This window comes from Bombina bombina, chromosome 1 (assembly GCF_027579735.1).
Source record: "Bombina bombina isolate aBomBom1 chromosome 1, aBomBom1.pri, whole genome shotgun sequence".
NCBI lineage: Eukaryota > Metazoa > Chordata > Amphibia > Anura > Bombinatoridae > Bombina > Bombina bombina.
The window spans coordinates 366,501,779-366,521,167 of NC_069499.1; the positions used below are offsets into that span (position 1 = coordinate 366,501,779).

A 19,389-nucleotide genomic window follows, 5' to 3' on the forward strand; every position below is an offset into this window, starting at 1 on the left:
CTAAGAGGCAACTGGATGACAAAGAGGTTTATAGCAAACTTCAGACTAATCCCACGAAGTTATATAAAAATGAATTAGTGGGTATTATTTTGTTTGCTAAACATAACAATATAATTAGTGCTTCCACTAAAGATGCACTTATACCCTCTCATCCAGTTGCCCCAATCTTCCATTATTTTCCAAAAATACACAAAGATCCTGTATGTCCACCAGGACGTCCCATTATTGCAGGGATTGGTTCCCTAAATGAACCTTTGAGTGATCTGATTGACACTTTTTTACAACCCTTGGTTAGAGGACTCTTAACCTATATACAGGATACGACTGCTATTCTAAATAAACTTGAAAAAATAAGATGGGAACCTAGCTTCAGATTTCTAGTGGTGGATGTCACCTCTCTATACACCTGTATACAAAACAATAAAGGTATGACTGCCATAGAATTTTTCCTTGATACATACAGTGATTATGACTCAGCCACCAAGAGTTTTATTTTAAGAGCTATAGAGTATCTCCTAACGCATAATTTCTTTATGTTTGGCAATGAGTTCTTTCTCCAGAGACGTGGAACAGCTATGGGGGCAAAGTTTGCCCCTTCCTATGCCAACCTCTTTATGGGGTGGTGGGAGCTGTTCCACGTCTTTGGAGAAAGGAATCCTTTCAGAAATAGGATAAAGCATTTCTATAGGTACATTGATGACCTGTTCTTTGTATTTGAAGGAAGTGAATTGGAAGCAGATTCCTTTTGTGAATTTATGAATCAAAATACTGATGGAATTAGATTTGTAGGAGAGAATAATGCAGAAACTATCAACTTTCTTGACTTAAAGATCTCTGCCAATATGATTGAGAACAAAATAGAAACTAGTCTTTACAGAAAGCCCACTGCAGGCAATACTCTTTTGTCATTTAAATCCTGCCATCCCTCACATGTAATCAGGGGCATTCCAAAGGGAGAATACATTAGGGCAAAAAGAAATTGTACAAATGAAAAACAATATGAGGAAAACAGTATGATAATCACCAACAGATTAAAACAGAGAGGTTACACTGACAACATACTAGACGCTGCTAAAGAAAGTATAAAGGATATACCCAGGGAAAATTTCCTCAAATATAGAGAGAAAGAAAACAAGCAATCTGCGACCACTACACCTAAATTCATAACTACCTACAGTACAGATTACCACAAAATCTGTGATATAATAAGGGAAAGTGTCCCCATTTTGTACACAGATCCTATTCTGAAGGAAATAGTACAGCAATGAATTAACTTCATACCCAAGAGAGGCAAAACCCTAGCAAATCATCTATCACCTTCTGATATGATGAATAAAAACAACACCAATTGGTTAAAAGGAAAGAAACGATTTTATAAATGCAGAAGAAAAGACTGCATAACCTGTGAACATGTACAAGAAGGTGACACATTTCACTCCAGTACAACACAGAATGAACACAAGATAATTTTTTTAATTAATTGCAAGACCACCCATGTGGTTTATCTCCTGACATGCAAAATTTGCAATTGTCAGTACGTAGGAAAAACGAAGCGTCCTATCAAAGACAGGTTCTTAGAACACTTACGGTCTGGGAAAGATGAAAAATCAGATACTCCTATATCCAGACATTTTAAAAGTCTGCATGATTCTGATATGTCAAGCTTAACCTTACAAGGAATTGATCATGTACCATATTGGAGAAGAGGTGGCAACAGGGAAGATAAATTAAACAAACGAGAAGTCTATTGGATCTTCTCCCTTAAGACAAGTAATCCCCAAGGTCTAAACATAAGAAGGGACCTAGATTTATTTACTTAAATAATTGCATTTCTTCTTTGCATGTGATCACTAATTTGCCCTCCCCCTATACACATAGGATATATATTTATATATATATATATCTATTTCTCTATCTGTTTCTCACTATTAAGGCTTTAAAAATAAGGTAGTTTTTTCTAAATGTACTATTTCAAGCGAAACAAAGTAAACATAGTTTTATGGAATATATAGTGCTTTCTAGTCATAAAATAACATATTGTTGCAAATATTACTTAAAACTTGACTGTACTATTTAAACAATATTTATTACTTATTTTGATTTGTTTAGAATTGTTATAATACAGTAGTTGCAACTTTAGCACTATTAATACAACTTTTTCCGTTACATGGTTAAAGGATAGCTATAAAACAATATTAGTTTTTCTATTGTTTCTTTTTCCTTTTTTTTTTTTTTTAAATAAGTATTCAGAAATAAAAGTATACCATTTAGAGTCCATTGTTAACTTGTACCTCTACAAAATCTATACTGTGTCTTTAAATCTGAGGTATAAGTAAAGGTGTGTCAGATTAGTCCTACATGCAGTGAACAAGTGAGCATGCTCACGAAACATGTCTGCGCGACTATCTGACACACCTGTGTTGTGCTTTTACCTGGAGCCTGTTGGGCCTGTGTGCCCTGTTATATGTTTTTAACGAAGTGCCGCAATAAACTAACTGTTACTTTTACTATGGAGTGATTGTCTCTGTGGTGCGCCTCTCTACTGGATTTACATCAGTGGAGAGAACCTGCCCAACATTCTGTTAGACTGACCAAAGACTTCTTAGGGTGGGTGGTCCTTCTGTGTGGGCATTCAGTTTACAGTGTCCTTGAGTCATTCCTGTTTGGATTAAGATGTGGAATATGTTGCCACTCATTTCTACCCTACCCTAATTGGTTAACTAATTTTTTTTGTAAGATAATTTTTATTGTGGAAATAATCATAAGTAACAAACATATGATAATCCAGAAACAAGTTGTATGTAACAGAAAATAGACATATGTCATTCATTCATTATACAATGGTCAAAACCCAGACAAATACAGTACAGCCTGACAGGATAAAAACCTCAAAGTTTTTTAAGTTATAGCTATCATCTGGTAAAAGTCATAATGCAGAGACTAGAATAGTGAGCTAAGAGCATAGAGCTGAAGTACCATATTAGCCCTGAGGGTGAATGGGAGTTTATTAATTGGACAGGTCAGCGGAAAAACCTGCGTGATGGCAGAGATGGGGGGGAGGGGGAGGTAGGGGGGAAAGAGAAGGGAAGGGAAAAAAGAAAGGGGGGGAGTACACCTGTACTCCAGAGGGCGCGAGGTGGGGTTTTAGAGCATGCCCCTCCTCTGTTGTCAACATAAGAAGACAGATGCGCCACATGGCCCAATATTTTATGGTAAAAGTGGATGAATATTATATGTGTCAGATACACTCACATGCGATGTAGCACCCCTAGTGGTGCAGATGGAGCGGTCTGGGATCAGTAACAGTCACCCAGAAGACTGGCCTCCAGGAGGTGTTTGATAATCTGTAAATGGTGGTAGAAAACACACACAGGGTGCCTATATGGCCTAGTACTGTATGACCCAAACAAGAGAAAATAAAATAAAATGTTGTAATGCACTCACATTTGTTGAAGCATCTCCTGTGATGTTAAAAAGGCAGGCTGGGATCAATATAGTCACCCAACAGACTTAATCACAGATAGTCAGGGAACTCCAACAGTCCAGCGAAGAGAAAATGGTGATCCAGAAATAATATTTCCAAGAATGATATAAAGTGGCAGCAAGTGGTAAAAGTAATCAACTTACTTTATTAAAAATATTAAAATAGTAGCAACGCGTTTCTCAGCCACCAGTGGCTGTTTCATCAGGCTTAATAAAAATAGGTTACAAACACTTGCTATATATGCCATACAAACAAATTATTTATGCACTTAATTGTACTCTTATGTCCCATTCGATATCATTGTGCAAATGTTTTCTAATTTTTTAAGTTTTATAATCTTTATTAATTAGATATTAGTTGTCTTATATATTGATAGCATATATGAGTATTGAACTTACACACCTGTAAACATATGGTTTAATATTGCTATCTGTTTGGATCAACTACTATGTAATGTTTACTTGGTGATGTCACAGCATGTGAACCCTTCTGATTGGTCACTACTTACCTGAGTATTATCACAGGTAACTCCCCCACCAGGAGTTACCAATTAGTTTAATTTGTTTGTATGGCATATATAGCAAGTGTTTGTAACCTATTTTTATTAAGAGAGGATGTTTCCTTCCCCAGGCAGCTCCAGGGTTCCCAGATTGAGGCATTCAAGTCTACTTGTTGGCGTGAATTATATACATAACTTTCCATAGATCTGAAATACATGATGAGTTGAATCAAGGCCTGCCATTTAGGAGGTTTATGTTGTTTCCAGTTTCGAGCAATCAATAATTTTGCCGCCATCAGGATCATTATCAGGATTAACTGATTTTAACTTTTATTAAATAAAGGTGACCATGTTTACATAATAGCTCATCTCTGTGTTTTCTTTATCTATGTAAGCATTATGTACAGTTTTAAGGTTAAAGGATACTTGGCAGGTAGTTTTCAGGGGAGGGGGAACGTAAAATGGTGGTATAAGTAATTTTCACCAAAGCTCCAACAAATAGGGCAATATAACCTTTAAACAGACTTTATTAACATTCAGGAGATTATAATCCCTATAATTATTAAAAGAGTTTAATAAACTGAGCAATGCTATAAATGTGTGTTGTCTGAACTGCCTGAGAGTACATCAATTATTCTAGGTATTGGGTCTTTAAGATCATATTATAAAATGTGAAATGTTTGTAGTGTTTTCAGCTTGTCCTTTGATGTGCATGCTATAAAATTAGGGAATTTATATCCCTTTTAAAGTTCTTATTGTGATTTTTACAATACCTAAATCATGGCTCAAAATTCCAAGTCCTAAACTACTAGCCAGGACAAAATGTTACTTGCCACTCCTAATCCCACCCACACCCACTACTTCACCCCTCTGCATATGTTTAGCCATTGTGAGACATTTTGTAATATTGTGTTTATTTTATACATAACAAATAAATAGTGTTACATACAGTAATAAACTAAAATAAGTTAGAAACATCAACTAGAGGTTCTGGGAAAGACAACAGCTGGATAGAAAGAGAAAGTTGTTGAACTGAGAGAGTGCTGAGAGTGCTGACAGTCATGAAAGGTCATAGACGTGGAGATTTTTTATTTTTTTAATAATTATCATCTCTCCCTTCTCACTCTTAACTATCTTTCTCAACTCCCTCCTCTCTTCAATTTCTCTTTTTACCCTCTCCCTTCTCTCTCAGGCCATATCTTTTCTTTACACTCTTTATTTCCCCTCTCTTATATCTCTTAACTCTTTTTTTTCTCCATTCTCTCTTAACTCTTTCACTTTTTCTCTGCAATCTCTCTCTCTGCCCCATTTACCATCTCAGAAGTAACAGTTTAAGCACTAATGGGGTCACTACAGCACTAGAGGAATAACATATCCTTGTACTTTCATGGCTATATAATATCCATTAAGATCATATTTTTAGCACATAGCCCAAAATGTATGTTTGTCAGTGCTGCAATAGGAATGTACATTCTGCAAATACAATATGCCAACTTTGCTAATGCCACCAGACTTCAGACTCCACATTCGCTAACTAACTTTCACTCGCCACCATTATATTTCTTCTCGCCAATGGCTAGTGGAAATTGTGAGCCCTGCCTAAATTCAAGAATGTGTACTATTGAAATGTGACATATTTGCTGCAGGCAGTACCCAATACTGGTTTATGATTAAAATATGTGCACGGGTAGTAAGCACATTACAAGTTTTAAGTAGAATGTTTTTGCATAAGCAAAATCTGATGCATGCTAACCAAATATTGTGACTGTGTTAACCTAATCTTCCCATAGAAGTCAATGTACAGTGCGGAAGAAAAAAACCTAACACATATTGCTTGCGTGCTAACCAAACAGGAGTTATGAATATTGCACATTCCAATGTTCTTCACATACAGGGTAATGTAATTTTTATTGTAAATGTGTGTGTGTGTGTATGTATATATATATATATATATATATATATAAAAACAAAGAAAAATGTCCCCTTTAGTATGATCCCAGACCACAAAGATATATCCACTGTTTAAGGCACAACACAAGCACATGAGACGAAGTAAAGTGATTCAATCATACCTTTAATGTGGCATGTCGGACAAACACTCGGCATACAATAGCGGTGTGACTACCAGGAGACACAGGTGTGTGGAGTGTGACGTCATATATATATATATATATATATATATATATATATGTGTATCAGAAGTAAAGGGTTTTCGTAATGTGAGCCACACCTAGGTGTGGGCCACACTGGAGGCGCAAAAAATATTAACACCTGTACGAGATAAGCTGCTGGAGTAAACAAGAGAGTGTGATCACACTACCCTTGCAGGTGATCACACCGTATAGGTATAGAAAGAAACAAAGTGGAGTTAACTACACAGCGCTAATCCCACAAATATATAGTGTACTATTTACATACACCTCGTGTGACAATATTATAGCATAAATGTATCAAACAATGATTCCTACAGAGAGCGCATTGCTACAATGTTTTGCTATAATTATTAGAAAGTAATTTATACGCTTATGATTTGTTAGCTATTATCTCAGTGTTACAATTTCTGTTGTATAAAGAATTTAAAGTTCAAAATATGCTGAAGAAATCTTAAAACAGCAGTAGTATTCTGTCTTCCAATTCAACGTTCAATAATGCAGACATAGAATGGCAACAATCCCAAATGGCCTCACAGGCTACTCACATTAGGTGACCTCAATCGTATGAGGTAAGGAACAGGCGTTTTGGATGTATTAGAATTCTGCGCTGATCCTCTGGTAGCAGGCTTGTGATCCTGTGCGTTGTTTCAGATAGAATTATGGTTCATCAGTTGGAGCCACAGCGCGAGGTGTCTTTCAAATTTCTTCCCTCCTCAGGATCACCAATGCTGATGTCGGCAACAGTTCTTTGCCTCTTTAATAACTCGTGTATAAAAGCACCAAGATGTGGTGCTAACTGGGCAGACCGGAACCTCAGAGTTGTCCGGTAAACTCTCCTCTCAGGCAAAGACTCACAGAAGCCAAAATGGTAGTCACCAAACAGGCTATGTTGGTTAGGTATCAGGATAGGCACTGTTCCACCTCCAGCAGTTTGGGAGTTACTCCAAACAAGAATATCCAAAGAAAAGCAGTGTGGCAAGATTGTATATATTAAAAGTGTTTATTTAAACACATAAAAAACACAGCAACGCATTTCTCAGTATCAAGTACTGTTTCCTCACTTGGTAGACTAAAGGAACCTTCATTCTGGAAGAGCCGTCGATTGAAGAGGATTCTCCACGCCGGATGTCTTGAAGATGGAGCCGCTCCGCGCCGGATGGAGGAAGATAGAAGATGGCGTCTGGATGGCGGCAGATTAGGGGTTAATAAGTATAATGTAGGTGGAGTCGATGTTAGGAGCGGCAGATTAGGGGTTAATAAGTATAATGTAGGTGGCGGCGGTGTCAAGGCGGCAGATTAGGGTTATTAAATTTATGTAGGTGGCGACGACATTGAGGCAGCAGATTAGGGTTAATAAGTGTAGGTGGGTGGCAGCTACATTGGGGCAGCAGAATAGGGGTTAATAAGTGTAATGTAGGTGTCGGCAATGTTGGGGGCTGCAAATTAGGGGTGTTTAGACTCAGGGTTTATGTTAGGGTGTTAGGTGTAGACATAAATTTTCTTTCCCCATAGGAATCAATGGGGCTGCGTTACGGAGCTTTATGCTTCTTTATTGCAGGTGTTAGGCTTTTTTTTAGCCGTCTCTCCCCATTGATGTCAATGGAGAAATCGTGCACGACCACGTAAAACCAGCTCAAAGCAGCTGGTATTTGAGTGCGGTATGGAGCTCAATTTTGCTCAACGCTGCAATATTGCCTGCTAATGCCGGGTTTATGAAAACCTGTAATAGCAGCGTTATAGGGAGGTGAGCGGTGGAAATAACTTGCAAGTTAGTACCGAGCCGCTCATAATGCAAAACTCGTAATCTAGCCGTATATTTAATAAAACATTTTTTTTTTTCTATTTGAAGAAAGAACATAGAGATATAAAATATGTGTAATTCGCATCGGCATTCGCGATTTAGGTCTAAAGTGATGTCAGGTTATTGCAAATAAAGAATTGCAAACTTTAATTTGCATTATTGAAATATTAAATATAAAATATTAAAACATATTAGTAGAATATATATATTGTCCTAAATCCCGTGTACACAGGCCATTTTTTAGAGTACAGCGGTTCCACCCCTTGCTCTCTCACTTTTCCCCCCCTCTTATTCTCTCTCTGCCCCTCTCTTCTGCTCTCTCTCCCCCTTCTCTCTATTTTGCTCTCTCTCCCCCTCTATTTTGCTCTCTCTCCCCCTCTATTTTGCTATCTCCCCCTTCTCTCTATTTTGCTCTCTCTCTCCCCCTCTCTTTTCCTCCCTCTCTTTTGCACTCTCCTCCCTTTTTTTGCTCTCTCTCTCACCCCTCTCTTTTGCTGTCTCTCTCCCTCCCCCTCTCTCTTGCTCTCTCTACCCTCTATTTTGCTCTCTCTCCCCCTCTATTTTGCTATCTCCCCCTTCTCTCTATTTTGCTCTCTCTCTCCCCCTCTCTTTTCCTCCCTCTCTTTTGCACTCTCCTCCCTTTTTTTGCTCTCTCTCTCACCCCTCTCTTTTGCTGTCTCTCTCCCTCCCCCTCTCTCTTGCTCTCTCTCCCCTCTATTTTGCTGTCTCTCTCCCTCTCTTTTGCTCTCTTTATCCCCCTCTTTTGCTCTCTCCTCCCTCTCTTTTGCTGTCTCTCCCACCCTCTCTTTTGCTCTCTCCCCCCCTCTTTTTTGCTCTCTCTCCCCCTCTCTTATGCTCTCTATCTCCCCCTGTCTTTTGCTCTCTCTCTCCCCCCTCTTTTGCTCTCTCTATCCCCCCTCTTTTGCTCTCTCTATCCCCCTCTTTTGCTTTCTCTCTTTCTCCTTTATTTTGCTCTCTTTCTCCTTTATTTTGCTGCCTCTCTCCCCCTCTCTTTTGCCCTTTCTTTCCCCTCTCTTTTGCTCTCTCTCCCCCTCTCCTTTGCTCTCTCTATCCCCCGTCTTTTGCTCTCTTTCTCCCCTCTCTTTTGCTGTCTCTCGCCCCCTCTCTTTTTGCTCTTTCTCTCCCCCTCTCTTTTGCTCTCTCTCCCCCTCTCTTATGCTCTCTCCCCCTCTATTTTGCTCTCTATGTCCCCCTCTCTTTTGCTCTCTCTATCCCACTCTTTTGCTCTCTCTATCCCCCCTCTTTTGCATTCACTATCCCCCTCTTTTGCTCTCTCTCCCCTTTCTTTTGCTCTCTTTCTCCCCTCTCTTTTGCTGTCTCTCTCCTTCTCTTTTGCTCTCTCTCCCCCCTCTCTTTTGCTCTCTCTCCCCCTCTCTTTTGCTCTCTCTCCCCCTCTCTTTTGCTCTCTCTCCCCCTCTCTTATGCTCTCTCTTTCCCCGTCTTTTGCTCTCTCTCTCCCCCCTCTCTTTTACTCTCTCTATCCCGCTCTTTTGCTTTCTCTTTCTCCTCTCTTTTGCTCTTTCTCTCCCCTCTCTTTTGGTCTCTCACTCCCCCTAGCTTATGCTCTCTCTCTCCCCCTCTCTTTTGCTCTCTCTCTCCCCTCTCTTTTGCTCTCTCTCTCCCCTCTCTTTTGCTCTCTCTCTCCCCTCTCTTTTGCTCTCTCTCTCCCCTCTCTTTTGCGCTCTCTCTTCCCTCTCTTTTGCTCTCTCTCCCCCTGCTCTGTTCCTCCCTCTCTTTTGCGCTCTCTCTCCCCTCTATTTTGCACTCCCCCCCCTCTCTTTTGCTCTCTCTCTCCACCTCTCTTTTGTGCACTCTCTCTCCCCCCTCTTTTGCACTCTACCCCTCTCTTTTGTTCTTTCTCCCCTCTCTTTTGCTCTCTCTCCCCTTTTCTCCCCCTCTCTTTTGCTCTCTCTGTATCCCCCCTCTCTCTCCCCTCTTTTGCGCTTCCCCCTCTCTTTTGCTCTCTCTCCCCTCTCTTTTGCTCTCCCTCCCCCCTTTCTCCCCCCTCTCTTTTGCTGTCTCTATCCCTTTCTTTTGCTCTCTCTATCTCCCCTATTTTCCTCTCTCTCTATCCCCCCTCTCTCTCCCCTCTTTTGCGCTCTACCCCCTCTCTTTTGCTCTCTCTCCCCTATTTTGCTCTCTCTCTCCCCTTTCTTTTGCTCCCCATCCCCCCTCTCTTTTGCTGTCTCTCTCCCTCTCTCTCTATTCCCCCCTCTTTTGCTCTCTCTCTATCCCTCCTCTTTTGAGCTTTCTCTCTCTGTCCGCAAGGCCCCGCCTGGCCCCGCCAATGTCACGTTGGCACTGCCCACATCACGCTCGACCTGCCAGCATTATGCCCAATCCCGTCCGCATCACGTCCGGCCCCACCTCACCCTGCTCATGTCACGGCCAGCTCAGCCCCAGTCACGCAAGGTCGGCCCAGGCCCAGATGCCAGGTCAGTGTGTTGAAGGCCAGGTGTGTTTGTCCTTGCGCTGTCTCCACTGCGCATGACAGCTTCGGACAAATACACTTGAAATTTTATATAATTGGATATATATATATATATATATATATATATATATATATATATATAAACAGCAGGAGAGCACTCTCACTTCCAAATTCAATCTGCCAGGGTGCATGCGAGAGATGAATAATAGCAATGAACAGATGGCTGCACTCACTGGTCCTTTTAAATAAATATCTTTATTTGTGTGACGTTTCGGGGACCTTATCCCCTTCCTCAGACAGAGAACACATACAAAATGCATCCTTTTATACAAACAGCACTGTAATAGAGGCCCCACCCCCCACAAAGTGAAAAAACCGCCAAAGGTTGTCATAGCAACCTCCCAAACACAGTGAATACCCATACAGCTCCCCCAATGCATAGGAGAATAAACAAATAAAAATCACAATCAATAACAAATCTCATTAATACATCTAGAAAAACCAGACAACTAAAATCTGTCATCAGTTATATATGGTTAAATTCGTAGCATACATATGCTACCACCTATTATGTAACATTTCTGGAATACAGGCATACATGGTACTGACATAAATTGTATCCGCCCTTTGAAAAAAATGGAATGAAACTGCCCATAGCAAACAAGCCCTAATTCTCGTGCTTCTAATCCTTCTATTAAAAAACTGGCATTAATTAAAAGGGAGCATGCAATCGATACTGGGCATTTACAAATAAACAAACAATGAACAGAAAAGCGCTGCGCTGACATACCTAAACGAGCTGGAGCGCAGACCGCGCATACAGGCAAGCCAAGGGGCGGCGCTATCAGTGTATACCCGGAGACAGCATCTGGTATGTCACCACGCTACCAAATGTAAACACACAATCAGCTGTCTACCCGGAGGCACACTCATAGTAACTAAGGCATATCGCTGGTGCTTACAAAAATACCAGCTCGTTTAGGTATGTCAGCGCAGCGCTTTTCTGTTCATTGTTTGTGTATTTGTAAATGCCCGGTATCGATTGCATGCTCCCTTTTAATTAATGCCATTTTTTTTTTTTTTTTTTTTTTTGACATATAATTTTTTATTGAGGCATTGAGTAAAAACAATACAACAGAAGGTATGCCCAGGCACGGAACAAAAACAATAAAGAGACTGATACAATTCACATATTGAAGGCAGACAGGAGTTATAACTCTGGTGTGTCACTGTAATATTTGTTATCTTAGTAACTAGTCTATAGTAGTGCAGCTTTGAGTATAAAGTGTAAAATTTGAAACTATATTTATGAAATATATGTGACTGGAACATATAGGAAAGAAGCCTCGTTTTTTTTTTAGAACAGGTAACAAGCGGTCTCTACCCTCAAGATAAGAGGTATTCTAAGAGCTGAAAATAGTGAGAGGTAGGGAGCTGGCTCTTTGTTAGGCCTGCCGCAGGCCTAAATGTATGGGGGGGGGGATACAGCAGACAAGAGCCGCTCGCAACAAAGGGGAGAGGGGAGGGCGGAGCTAGTTAAAGTGTTATGAAGGTACAGACTACAGGGCTAAATAGAATATTGGGGTGGGAGAGGGGATGGGGAGGCGGGGCCTTATAAGGTACCAAAGTAGTAAGGTGCAGGGAGTAAGTAGGGGTCATGTAGTATAGCCACAGGAGTAGCTTTCAAAGGAACATCTTATTGTTTATTCAACTAATAGGGAGGGGAACAGCATTTCAATGTGTAATACAGGCTGTCCTGTTCAAAATTCCTAAATTCCCAGAAATATCATTAGGTTGAGATAGTATACATACCGGGGGAGGAAGCGTATTAAGACAGGTCTTATAGAAAATAATGGGGGAAATCCAACGTACATTTTAACATTAAACATATAGAGCAGGGCAAGTATTATGCTAGTGTCTAGGTAATAAGAAGGTAAGTAGTTATGTTAAAATAGTTTGCCTAAATTTGAAAATAGATGGCGAGGGAAATAGGCAGAAGATAATTGTTAAAGTATACTTTTAAGAGAAAATTCAATATTTAATAACCTCTATTCCATAACAAACAAATGTATTGCAAGATATAATAGCTTAAAAATTAGCTATGCCAATTGTATATACCAGCACTGGTAAATGTTGGAGCAAAAGTGTGTGAGGGTTAGTCGGACCTAGCCCCTGAGGAGATTGCATTTATTTGACATAAGAACAGTTTAAGTAATCTAATGTATATATAATAATTGTATCTCTGTATCATTTTCCTCCAGCATCTCTAATAACAATTAAGCCTGAAGCATAAGTCAAGAGTTTTGTCCCACTGAGTAGGTACAATAAGGAAATAAAATAGCAAGACTGTAATCTCAGTAAGCTTCTATCAAGCTATATATATATATCTTGTGTAATAACTCTCATCAAACACGTTTTATAACCCTTTGTAATATCCAGACAGGCAAACAGTTAAAGAATTAGGTATGGACAAAGCCAACTATTGAGTATACCCATGACAAGTAGATAATAGAGAAATAGTTTGACCCTATTCACCTAGTAGGCTGATGGAACTATGAGTATAGCAAGAGCCATCAGCCTGCTAATGCTACAATATACTATCCACTTAGGAAAAACTCCATAAAAAGAAAAGTTAGGTATTTGTAATTATGACTACCTGGAGCATCCTGGCAGTTGATATTGAGGTGTAATAGCATCTTAAGGTATGCCTGGGTCACTGCATGCCATGCTGTCGGGTAAAGATATATAGTATAGCTAATACTATGTGAGCAATAACATTTCATACTATAAAATATGCGTGTCTCCAAGCTACTATATAAGGCAGTAATAAGGTAGTAGAATAAGCCTTCACTTGGGGCTAATGCAAGTGCAATTTGAGACCCTAATGTATGAGCTTAAATCAAATATCAATGTGTCACAAGAGGGTAAATTTAACTAGGCAGGCACAATTATGTACATCGATAGATTCAAACAAATTTAAACTAAACCCTTTAAAAGTCTAAGGGAATATTACATTGACCTTAAACAACAATGCAGATTCATCACAAACATAGGACATGCTGAAATAATAATAGACACAGTTGAGTAATGTTATGGCCACTGTGAGAAAAATAAACAGCCACGTGAATTAAACAAATTCCGTTCTGGATGATATAGTAGTGGGCCCATCAGAACTAGCGCTAGTGGGGAGAGAAAATATAAAGGAGAAAAAAAAAAAAAAAGTCAAATCAGGAGACAGCATAGCTAAAAGCATAGCTGCTGTGCGCTAACCAAACAGTAATAAGAGATTCAGTCCCACTAAGATATGGCTCACTCAGGGTATAACTAGTAATGCAGGGGACTATAGGGAGTTGTAGTCACGTGACTGGAACTATTTAGAGACAAAACCAAAGAGTAATATAAGCAGTAACTAGAGTTATTTACGCCACAGCTCTATGAATGCACTGTAGACTGTCTCAAACATTTAAGCAGAGCCTGAGGACGAAATATATTTATCCTATTCCGGATGTCACAAGTTTAGTCCCAGGGTCTAAATACGGACCCAGATATAGAGCCTGGCTTGATTGCTGGTTGTCCCACTGTCCGATACAGCTGTCTAGTAGCAGGGTGTTCTGGATGTATAACAGAATGATGTCCGCTTGGTTCCTTACCAGTTTTTCAATAGATAGCTTAGGGTTCCGGGGCTTTACGGCTTGGCTGGTCTGCTGCGATTGTACTGTATGACAGAGCTCAAGTCCCATACTCTGCATGAGGCTGCTTTAATTTGCTTTTGTGTACTGAAGCTTAGCGTGTCATTCCGTGGGCTGTTTGGTGGGGTCACCGGAACAGATCTAGGGGAGAGCCCCACTATGCGGTCTGATGTGTCACCACTGTTGCTTTGTCCAGAGGGGTAGACTGTAATCACAAGCGTCTCCCGGACTAGTAGCCGATGAAATAACAGTGCCGCAAGCTTGTCTCTGATAGCAGCCAAATCCTGCTTCATCTCTTCATAATGCGTCTGAAGGGATTGTGCCGTTTTAGCTTCCCATCTATCCAGAAACTCCATTCCAATCTAAGATGGCGCTTCGCGCCCTTATGGTCACTCACTTAGTACCGGCTTTAGGGGCTGTTCTACTGTGCAATTCACTTCTAGAGCTCACAGCGCATAGAGGACAATGTAAGCTCAATAAAGGCTTAATTTAATTTCTGAAAAGAGATCTCCCATGTATACATAAAGTCACTGTGAAGGGCTATAGGTGAGGAGCTCCAGAGAAACACGTCCGTTCGCTTTGCTAGTTGGCTCCGCCCCCCTAATGCCAGTTTTTTAATAGAAGGATTAGAAGCACGAGAATTAGGGCTTGTTTGCTATGGGCAGTTTCATTCCATTTTTTGCAAAGTGCGGATACAATTTATGTCAGTACCATGTATGCCTGTATTCCAGAAATGTTACATAATAGGTGGTAGCATATATAACTGATGACAGATTTTAGTTGTCTGGTTTTTCTACATGTATTAATGAGATTTGTTATTGATTGTGATTTTTATTTGTTTATTCTCCTATGCATTGGGGGAGCTGTATGGGTGTTCACTGTGTTTGGGAGGTTGCTATGACAACCTTTGTCGGTTTTTTCACTTTGTGGGGGGTGGGGCCTCTATTACAGTGCTGTTTGCATAAAAGGACGCATTTTGTATGTGTTCTCTGTCTGAGGAAGGGGATACGGTCCCCGAAACGTCACACAAATAAAGATATTTATTTAAAAGGACCAGTGAGTGCAGCCATCTGTTCATTGCTATTATTCATCTCTCGCATGCACCCTGGCAGTTTGAATTTGGAAGTGAGAGTGCTCTCCTGCTGTTTATATTTGGATGATTTTTGTTGAAGCACCCACCATTAAGAAACGCCTCTTCCCTGGAAACCGTTTTTCTGAGTTCTCACTCAGTTTTACACTCACAGTGGATTTTTGGGTTTCACTTTACCACTGTTTCTTTCTATAACTGCTCTCATTACATTAACATGGATACTGACATTGAGGACACTGAAGTGTTAACCTTCACAGAGGTGGACACTGCTAGGATTCTATTCTCTGCAGAGGATGATACTACAGGTGCAGAAACATTGAATTTTGTGTTTTTGGCCCTTTTAAAGTTAAAGAAAAAAGAGATTGATCTAAAGTTACACAGATTATATCTATCAGACTACTACAGGAGAAAACTTATCCCAAGAGGTTTTCGAATCAGAAATCTACCCACTATTGGACGAACAGTGAATTCTGTAGAAAATGGTGTGCCATCTTAAATAAGTGTAGTCTTGATTTGATTCTGCTTGTAACTGAAGAAGTGAGAACACTCCTGGATAAAATTAAGGGTGAGATTAATGACCTTGAAGAAAAGAAACTTGAGATGATGACAACTGATGATACTGAACCCTAGCTTGAGAAACTAACCACGCAGTTGAAACAGTATAAGGATGAATTAATCCAGTTTAAGAATCGGAAGCTCACAATGGTATGTGATGACCACAAAGAAAAGAGGGTGTACCGGTGGCTTACCGGTGGTGACAATAGGAGCAATTACAGCTATAGGAGACAGAGACGCCAACGCCAATATACTAAGAGATAGCTACAGACTGTGGATAGCAGCTCAGGGTCTGACCCTGACATTCCACAAATAATTGAAGCTGCCACTGCACCCACGACTGGGGACCAACATTTTTTTCACGGGGTCACCACCCACTCAGGTCAACGAATACGAGGAAGAGGCCACACCCAAGGAGGGGTGGTTGGCATAGCGAAACCACCGATACCACCAAGATAACAACTACTGGAGTTGTAAATACAGGACTGGTTTTAAATATCAGTAATCGTGTCTTATCTAAATCAGAACATAGACTTTTGAATAAAGGGTTGAACTTTGTACCCACACGTAGGGCTGATCCCTTTGACATCTACATCGATTGCCAGAAATTCCAGAGATTGTTACGTTTAAAGCATCATTTTAGGGATCAGGATGCTAACAGCATGCCAAATCCCTTTAAGAAACAGAGTGTTTTTGACCCCATCAGTTCCAATCCTAGCATAAAAACCTATATGCGGTTGGTTACTAAAGAACTAAATGATTGCTCCTCATCCAGATTTCGGCATAATCTACCCCAAGATGAAAGGGAGGCGATAAAATCCTTGGCCAGCGATGCCTCAATCATCATTAGGACAGCGGACAAAGGTGGGGCTGTGGTGGTCCAAAATTATAGTGACTACAAGAAAGAGATTATGACACAATTAGCCAACACTAACACCTATACTCGGCTCAGTGGGAATCCAACAGCAAGATTTCAGTCACAGATCGTTGCCTCAATCGACCGAGGATATAACAACGGATGGATAGATACTGACACAGTTTCCTTTTTGAAGGTTCTACACCCAGTCTGTCCCATATTGTACACGCTACCGAAGATACACAAAGACATCAACCACCCTCCAGGATGACCTATTGTCTCCGCCAGGGGTTCGTGTACTTCCAAATTGGCTATCTATGTGGACTACTACTTACAACCATGTGTGAAGCAGATGGCTTCATTTCTGAGGGATTCATCCCAACTACTCGACTCATTATGCACGTTGGAGATTGAAGAACATTGGCTGCTGGTGACAGCAGATGTCACGAGTCTATACACAATAATTCCACATGAAGATGGCAAGACATGTGTACGTGACACTCTATTGAAGTATCCTTATGTTGGCCCACCGGTTGATTATTTATTCGAACTTTTGGATTTGAGCCTCACTCTCAACTACTTCCACTTTGAGAAGTCCTTCTATCAGCAAATCACCGGCACGGCCATGGGCTCGAACGTGGCCCCGTCTCTGGCCAGTCTTTACATGGAACATTTTGAACGCACAGTAATGATGGTACAACTTAAAAAGGAGGTAATTTTTTACAAAAGGTACATAGACGACCTGTTCCTGATTTGGGCAGGGTCTGAACAGGACCTTATTGAATGGTTTACTATTCTGAACCAATTAGATACTCCTGTGAAATTTAAGATGGTACACAGTACCGAGTCAGTGGACTTTTTGGATCTAAGGATCTTTAAAGTGGGTAATAAACTTGGCAATACATTATATCAGAAACCAACGGATAGAAATGCATTGCTCCATGCTACTAGTTGTCACCCTACAGCATTATTACAAGCTATACCCCAAGCCCAAATGACATGGGTCTTTAGGAACAACAGTGATGACTCCAATCAAAATGTACAATTGGAGTTAATGAGTAATACATTTCTGGATAGAGGATACAATCCAAGATGTATTAAACAAGCAAAAGAAAAATGCACAGTGGCCAATTTGGCTAATCCGAAGAAAGAAGATGATAAGAACCCACGGATGACTTTTCAAGTATACTCCTGATTTAAGAACTACTGGGATGAGCCTTCAACGCCATTGGCACATTATGCAAAGTGATCCTAATCTACCGCTATCTAATTGGGCACCCCCTAGGGTGGGCTACAAAAGGAATACCAGCTTGAGGGACCTCCTCATGAAGACAGATCCGAGCCACTGTTACCAACAACTCACTTGGCTTCAACCAAAAAAACTTGGATGCTATCGGTACATAGGATGCACTACATGCAACTCCATGCTTCCAGGAGCTACATTCAGCCATCCCCACAAGAAGAAAAAGTTCACGATAAGACATCGGTTGACATGCACTACAACGTTTGTCATTTATCTACTGACTTGTAGTTGTGCGAAGTTCTATATGGGCAAAACATCTGATGATGCCCGAACCCATATGGCGAATCACCGCTCGGCCATTAGAGCAGCAATTAAGGATCAGAAAAGTGACCAACCGGTTGCCAGGCATTTCTTGGAGGCAGGACATAATCCTACTGACCTATGTTTTGTTCTCATAGACCACGTTCCCCCATTGAAAAGGGGTGGTAATAGAAACAGAATCCTCCTCCAAATTGAAGCCAAATGGACATACCGGTTGAATACCATCCAACCAAATGGACTAAATTTAATGCTGGATTGGCATTGCTTCCTCTAAAAAACTAATTTGATGGGTTGTCCAATGATTCAGTGTGTCTGAGAGTCCATGAGCCTGTTTCTTTTGAGAGTCCATGAGCTATTGGAAGTTGGTAGGTCCACTAATTCAGTAATAACCTATTTTATTCAAGTATAGGTTAGGTATCATACCATTTAACCCCTATAGTCATCCGTGCTTTATTGGCATGTAGTATTTTACTTACATTTGCTGATTGTCACATATGTCATTTATATTTGGCTATTAATCTCCCTTTAAAGTAGATATGTTCACATACTCTTGAGATTCTTGAAACTAGGCTGTTTTTATGTAGTACTACCAGTTTGTGCTGCTATGACACTGCTCATTAGTAATCATGTACATTATACGATAAAGAATAAATCTCCCACATAGGTATGTGCTGTTATTTGTAGGAGCATTGTCCCTCTCATGGATTTGTAAGCACCAGCGATATGCCTTAATTACTATGAGAGTGCCTCTGGGTAGACAGCTGATTGTGTGTTTACATTTGGTAGCGTGGTGACGTACCAGATGCTGTCTCTGGGTATACACTGATAGCGCCGCCCCTTGGCTTGCCTGTATGCATGGTCTGCGCTCCAGCTCGTTTAGGTATGTCAGCGCAGCGCTTTTCTGTTCATTGTTTGTTTATTTGTAAATGCCCGGTATCGATTGCATGCTCCCTTTTAATTAATGCCAGTGTTTTAATAGAAGGATTAGAAGCACGAGAATTAGGGCTTGTTTGCTATGGGCAGTTTCATTCCATTTTTTGCAAAGGGCAGATACAATTTATGTCAGTACCATGTATGCCTGTATTCCAGAAATGTTACATAATAGGTGGTAGCATATGTATGCTACGAATTTAACCATATATAACTGATGACAGATTTTAGTTGTCTGGTTTTTCTACATGTATTAATGAGATTTGTTATTGATTGTGATTTTTATTTGTTTATTCTCCTATGCATTGGGGGAGCT

At 40.4% G+C, this 19,389-nt stretch overlaps 1 protein-coding gene across 1 annotated transcript in view; it reads left to right on the forward strand.

Moving 5' to 3' along the window:
• The first annotated feature begins 18,126 nt into the window (after positions 1–18,126).
• The window catches only part of THSD7B (thrombospondin type 1 domain containing 7B), a 1,177,597-nt gene continuing 1,176,334 nt past the window's right edge, over positions 18,127–19,389 (forward strand). The window contains 1 exon segment of the mRNA XM_053712541.1: positions 18,127–18,307. Coding sequence (XP_053568516.1) covers positions 18,127–18,307 — 181 coding nt within the window.